Raw genomic sequence first — 6,522 nt, forward strand, 5'->3', positions numbered from 1 at the left:
GCAAATTTTCTTTTGTTGACTGAAGTATTGTTTAGTGAGAAGCTTCTCTGGTTTCACTTCCATTTTGTTGACCATGTAGGGTTAGAGTTCAGCTTAGCTTGCACTTTGTTCTCTCTCTCTCTCTCTCTCTCTCTCTCTCTCTCTCTCTCTCTCTCTCTCTCTCTCTCTCTCTCTCTCTCTCTCTCTTCACACACACATTTCATTTGCCAATGAGTTCTCTATTTTCTACTCCAATCTCAAAATCTCTCTTTACAAGATTTTTCTCAAATTTTTTTGATTACAAAACTACTCAATTCATCATATTTTATGAGCTGGGAGCTAAGTTGTTTGAAAGAAGTAGGTATGTCTCCTATAAGAAAAAACGTATTGAAATTTGAAGCTTCAAGCGACAACTTACATTGACAGTGTTTGTAAAAGGGTAGGCTTGGCTTATCCTTCAGTTAATTCAAAATCTGAAATGGTCGTAGTTGAGTCTGTGTTCTCTAGAAAGGGTTTAGCTAGTTGACAAAGACACAAGTCTCTAGAGTCTTAAAGGAATTTAGCCGGTTGACAAAAATACAATATTGGTGTGAAATTTTTAAAAAGTAGGTGTGTCTCCGTGTGAGAAAAAACGTATTGAAATTTGAAGCTTCAAGGGACAACTTACATTGACAGTGTTTGTGAAAGGGTAGCCCTTAGCTTATCCTTTAGCCAGTTGAAAATCCGAAATGGCCGTAGTTGAGTCAATGTCTCTAAAAGAAATTTAGATAGTTGACAAAGATGCAAGTCTCTAGAGTCTTAGAGGAATTTAGTCAGTTGACAAAAATGCAATATTGGAGTGAAATTTTCAAAAAGTAATGCTTTTTATCATCAAATTTTGTGCTTAATGAAAAAAGAGGGGGAAATGTGTGTGCTCATTGCCCATTGTTTCCTAAGTTTCTCGAACAAGTACTGTCTCCTCTTGGATGCGGGTTCAATTGTGGCCCACCTACTTTGTCCTCTTGCTGGGACGTGGATGCGGGTTCAATTGTGGCCCACCGCTCCCTGAAAGAAAAAGTGTGTGTGTGTGTGTTCCTCCTGAGGATAAAAAAAGGGGGTTTCCTGAACACCTATTTATAAGGTTTTCTTTTAATTGCTTGACCCTACTATGGTGCCAGCCTCAGGGGGGAAGGGCTTCTAGTCACGGAAGTCCAATTTGACTTTGATTCAAAGGGACTTAATATATAAGAGAGCATTGATGGCGTGGCAGTGGGGCCAGGGGGAGTGACCGCGTATTGACCGGGAAGGAAGGGGACCAGTAAAAGGAGAACAGGTCAAGGTAGGGTCACCGACACCGGCTATGGCCGGTTGAGAGAGTGTCCAATTATAGCAGTTGAAATGTAGGAAAATGGCTAGTTTGTCGGTGGGCGCACCAAATGTGGAGGTAGCTCTGCTAAATAGCCTTGCTCATATTTGGCCGGCATAGCTTTCCAGGCAGTGCCTTCGTGTTTGTTGGGCTGTTTCTTGCTCCTCTCCTGTTTTTTGATGCGCAAGGCTTGCCTGCTCGCTCCATGGAGCCTGCTTCTCCTGCTGCCGGTCCTCGTGTATACGTCCCCATTAGCCTCCCGGACTCCCCTGTCCCAACCTATGCCGTTCTGCAGTTTTTGGGCTTCTCTCCCCCCCCTGACCCCTCCCATCCTCCTCTGCTAAACCCTAATTTCCCCCCCACCATGCCCCCCACCCCTCCCCAGCACCTTCAGCAACTCGCCTCCTCCTCCCCCCTCTCAGCAAACCTTTACCCTTGCCCTACCCTTAACCCTAGCCCTAGCCCTAGCCCCAAGGGCAGCTCCCCCGCCAACAGCAGCAGCTACAGCAGCGGCGACCGCCTCGACCGCGATCGCGATGAGAAAGACAAGAAACTCACTTCCATCAAGCCTTCGCCCATGAAGAAGCCTGGTGCCTCTTCCGCTGGCTGTCTCAGCCCTGGCGCCAGAAGGGGCAGCAAGGGCTCAGTAGCACCGTCAATTTCTATCACTCATACTGATAGAGACACCATCATCCACACCCATTGCTCGAATTTCCGCGAGGTTGTACACCAGCTGACCGGCGCAGCAAGCGGCGACAAGGATCTGATGCCTGTAACCATGCCTGCTCGGACGATCAATCGAAGCGGTGCAGACAATAAGGGCAATGTGAGGCAAGAAAACCCCAGCCCCCCTACGACAACCATCATAACTCCAAAGCTTACTGACTTCGGGAGTACCCGGAGGCCAGCCACCGCCGCCGCCGCCACCACCACCACCACCGCCACCACCACAAAGCTACTAGAGAGAAGGAAGTCGACCAAGGTTCTTGAAAGGCTCTCTACCAGCTGCAGGGACCTGCCCCCTCTGGTGCCCAGCCCTGTCACGCCGCTCGCCTCTGATTTTGAGAAGATATGTCTTCCTGTTACGCCCACCACAAGCCAAGGCAGCTCCACAACAACTGTCGCAGTGTCCGCCGCCTTATCTTCATATGAGGCCAAAGCTATGGAGGTTGGAGCAGAAGAGGGCAAAGCTATGGATATGGGCCCAAGCTTACATCACGGCATGGACATGGGTTCTAGCTTGAAGCTTGGTATGGGCATGGGCTCTAACACAAGGCATGACGAGGAGCTAGCCATCGCAAGAAAGGGCTTCTTCTTACGCTCTCAGAGGCCAAGGCATGGTGATCCAACCCTCCTTAATCTCTTTCCAGAGTCTCCAAGAGAGAAATAGTGGGTCTTAGTCTCTTGATCTTGTCTTTATTATCAGATTATTAGCATGCCAAAAGAAATGAGAGTTGAGGGAACCAATTGCTTCCAAGATCATAGAGTAATATATGTCTCAAATTTGTGACAAAAGGGGGGTGGAAAAATCTACCTAGGGTGGTCTTTCCTGCTAGATTTTTTATGATAGATCTTATCAGCATTAAGGAGGAGGGTTATCTTAGGTTTCTACTAGCCTGTATGTGGAAGCAATGGTTCCTGCATCTCATTTTGCTTTTGCTTTCCATTACTCTTTTTTGTTGTATGTATCTATTGTCTCAGAGTGTAGAAATGCTCTTGGACATAGCTATGGCGTTACCCACAAGGGATTACAGATGAAATGAAACAGTATTTGGTGCTTTGTGGTGTAAAATATTTATGCTCTTCATGCATTATTTTTTGACCTGCAAAATGTAGAAGGAAACAAATATAACTAAATCTTGACATTTTTGAAGGGGTGGTTTTCTTTCCCCTTAATTTGAGAAGGTTCTCTTAGAAATTGAACAAGTTCTAGGTTGAGCAGAACCTATCTTCTCCCTAACCTTGGTTCAAAGGGATGGTACCCATGGTTTGAAGCCCTTAAGGAACCTTATGTAGGATACTTTTAGTCTATGGATTGGGATCAGTATGGTGACATGTAGCCATTCAAATAGAGGTTTTTGGAAGGCCTAAAAAGGGCCCATAATCACTAATCATCTTTGTGCATTGTAACATGGCCAGAACCCTCATTATCCTTGGATATCACACCCTCTATCAAAGCAATAGAGGAGCCATTTAAGCTCCAATCATGAAGCACATGTACAACTTGCAAGCCATATATGTATCAACAATATTATTGAGCAATAAATTCTCTCTGTTTTGCTTGTGTAAGATAGTTTGCATGTATAGAAGGATCCCTTATGCGAGCATGAACTTGGTTACATCACATAATTGTGTCTATATGAAAGCTTTGCTTGCGCACAAGAATAAATGGCCCCTTTGTGCATGAAAACCAAACTTGGGCTTGTAGTTTAGTATAGATCTAATACACTCAAGTTTTTGAATTACACCCCTCTTGGGATAAATTTTGGTTTTGAAGTGTTTTGCCTAGTCCCAACCCACCTTAACAGGCTTCCCAATGGTCCTAGTCTTTGGCAACGGTACCATAACTTTGCTAAATTGGTTACTACAAAGCACATGAATATCTTTCATGGTTAGCGACACAAGTCAATGAAGGGTCTATGCCATTGCAATGGTTCTTGTGCAAGGCCTAAGGTGGTTCCCTAGTCCTATCCATTCCTACCTTTAGTTATTGCCAAGAAGAGCTACACTATGCTTTATTGCAAAAGTTTTCATAGGTTTTATGCATTTTTAGGGTTCATATAGATTCTTGTTGAAGTAGCTTATGCTACCAAGTTAAGTAGATTACCAAACAATCTCTAAGTCCTACAAGTTCTCCTTATTTTCCACCCTAAGCCCAAACCACTTCTCTGCACTGATATTCAGTCATGGTGAGGGTTGCATCACTCATGGAACTCTTTCTAGTGAGGGCCCTCTCCTAAACAAGAAATGCATTTCTTGCAAGTTAGTACTCCAATACATACACAGCCACAAAAGAAGGTTTATATTTGTTGGTGGTTTTCTACCAATTTAGAGCTCATTCTCACACATTAATCCCATTCCATTCCTCATGGTTTTCTTAACATGATATTTCTCTCTTGATGGGGCTCTCAAGCCTAGATTGATAACACTTCCCACCTCCAAATCTATAAGTTCCATAAACTAGTTTCCCTTTGCTTACTATGCTAGTCTCCTACAACTCAATAACACCAATAGCTAGCCATTCCAGGCTTCCTTCTAGTCAATGAAATGGAATTTAAGGAAGAGGGATTCCTTATAGCTAACTCAAGGAGAAGAATCATGTATGTTTTTCACCACTATACAACCTTTAATCCCATGGCTCTTACAAAATCTACAATGCATAGGCTCATTAGAAAATTTGAAGGCTCCCAAATATCCTAGTACTTGCAAATCAAAGAGAGCATGCCATGATAGAGAATACATGGACTCAACAAAAAATGGGTAGAAAAAGAAAACACATTAAGCAAGAGATATCACAAACATGTAAACTTCATTACAATGTAGAGAGGATTGGATGCTTGGAAGATCTAGTGTGTGGACTATGCGTGTATGATTAGAATAAAGGTTTTTAAAGTGTCTCTTTTCTCCAACATGGGGTATGGGTTAGAGATAACGCATCTAAATGGACACCATACATTTCACATGCCTAATATCAATGTACTCCCATTTTAAGCCTTGTGGATTTCAAAATAAGATATTTCTTATGAAGACTCTATCCTAGCATAAACACCATTTTTCACTCCCATCTCTAGCACATCCACTTGTTTGTTTCTCTCTGCTCTCAACACACTTGTCCACTTGTTTGTTCTACTCTTCCACAACCCACTTGCACCACAATCACTTAAGATTTGCCTCCCTCTCAAAGCACAATCTTTCAAGCAAGATATTTACTTCATAAGCAAGAAGAATTAGTACTTAAAGCTCACATCCATAAAACTTTTTCTTTTACCAAAACTTTAAATTCATTAGCTCATTAGATTTCTTAGACCCATGGTACATGCAAATTAGATAAGAGCTTGCAATAATTAAGACAAATGTGAATCAAACCACGAGGGAAAGTGGAGAAGTTCTCTTATTAGGAATCAAGACTTGACAAATACATGTAAAGTCATTTTATTAAACTAATACCTAAAGTATTAGCATAGGCACATTTACTAATACCTAAGGTATTAGCATAGGCACATTTACTAATACCTAAGGTATTAGCATAGGCACATTTACTAGCATACCCTTGTGGCTTTTGAAGCTCTATGCTTATTGGTGTACAAAACTACAGTTAGCTTTGTAGAAATTTCCTATAACAAATTGATTGAACCATTATGGCATTCTTGAATACTTTGTGAATACCTACCATGATGGCCAAATGGGTCAACTTCTTAAGCAAAGATATTGATGTTGTAACCATATGAGGAAATTTGAAAAGTGGGGCTAGATATGGTGTAGTGCATATGCTCAAACTTCTTGGGTGGGTATCTATCCTTATTAAAATTTTTGATAAGTTCATGTACACTAAACTATTTTTGTTAGGACCAAGTTCTCATGTAGAATTTAGATAGCATGTGGGGTCTCTCTCTCTCTCTCTCTCTCTCTCTCTCTCTCTCTCTCTCTCTCTCTCTCTCTCTTCTTGTGAATCCTAGCTATAGGATACATGCTATATCATTTCCTCTCTTGTATAGTACGTTTTTTTAATCCCTTTTTATTGACGTTATGGAACATTCCTCGTATATGAATGAAGGGGGCCGACCCTTTTAGCAAAGCCAATTGTTCTTATATTTAGAGGCCTTAACACATGATCTTTACTGATATTTCTTTCATGTTGCGAATGTACTTATGATGTGTTTAATCAAGTTGTGTTTTGAACTCAAGAGTGTCGTTGTTCTCTTGCTTATCCCCACTTAATTTTATGAGTGGGAACAAGAAGAAGATGACACTCTATATTAAGAATCTTGGTTACCTCTTACACACAACAACAAGAGGAGGATATTTTTTTGGAGAAATTTTTTATTTTTTTTCCCAAATAAAATGGTTACATCAAAGGCCCATGCTCAAGGCTAACTTTACAATTTTAGCCTTCCAATAGTACATTGGGAAGGATTTGGCTTTGGATGAGGAGAAAGACCTTATCAATCTACTCTCAAACTTCTAAGGCTACTTTGCAT

The 6,522-nt window shown here is 41.7% G+C and overlaps 1 protein-coding gene across 1 annotated transcript; it reads left to right on the forward strand.

Annotated features, from left to right (window-relative positions):
* Positions 1 to 1,449: 1,449 nt before the first annotated feature.
* LOC147626474 (uncharacterized) lies at positions 1,450 to 3,102 on the forward strand. The gene has a single exon (XM_086816535.1). The coding sequence runs from the start codon at positions 1,530 to 1,532 to the stop codon at positions 2,712 to 2,714; it is 1,185 nt and encodes a 394-aa protein (XP_086672661.1). The 5' UTR covers positions 1,450 to 1,529; the 3' UTR covers positions 2,715 to 3,102.
* The last annotated feature ends 3,420 nt before the right edge of the window (positions 3,103 to 6,522 follow it).

This window comes from Cibotium barometz, chromosome 22 (genome assembly GCF_041138505.1).
Source record: "Cibotium barometz isolate CiBa-2024 chromosome 22, ASM4113850v1, whole genome shotgun sequence".
Lineage (NCBI taxonomy): Eukaryota > Viridiplantae > Streptophyta > Polypodiopsida > Cyatheales > Cibotiaceae > Cibotium > Cibotium barometz.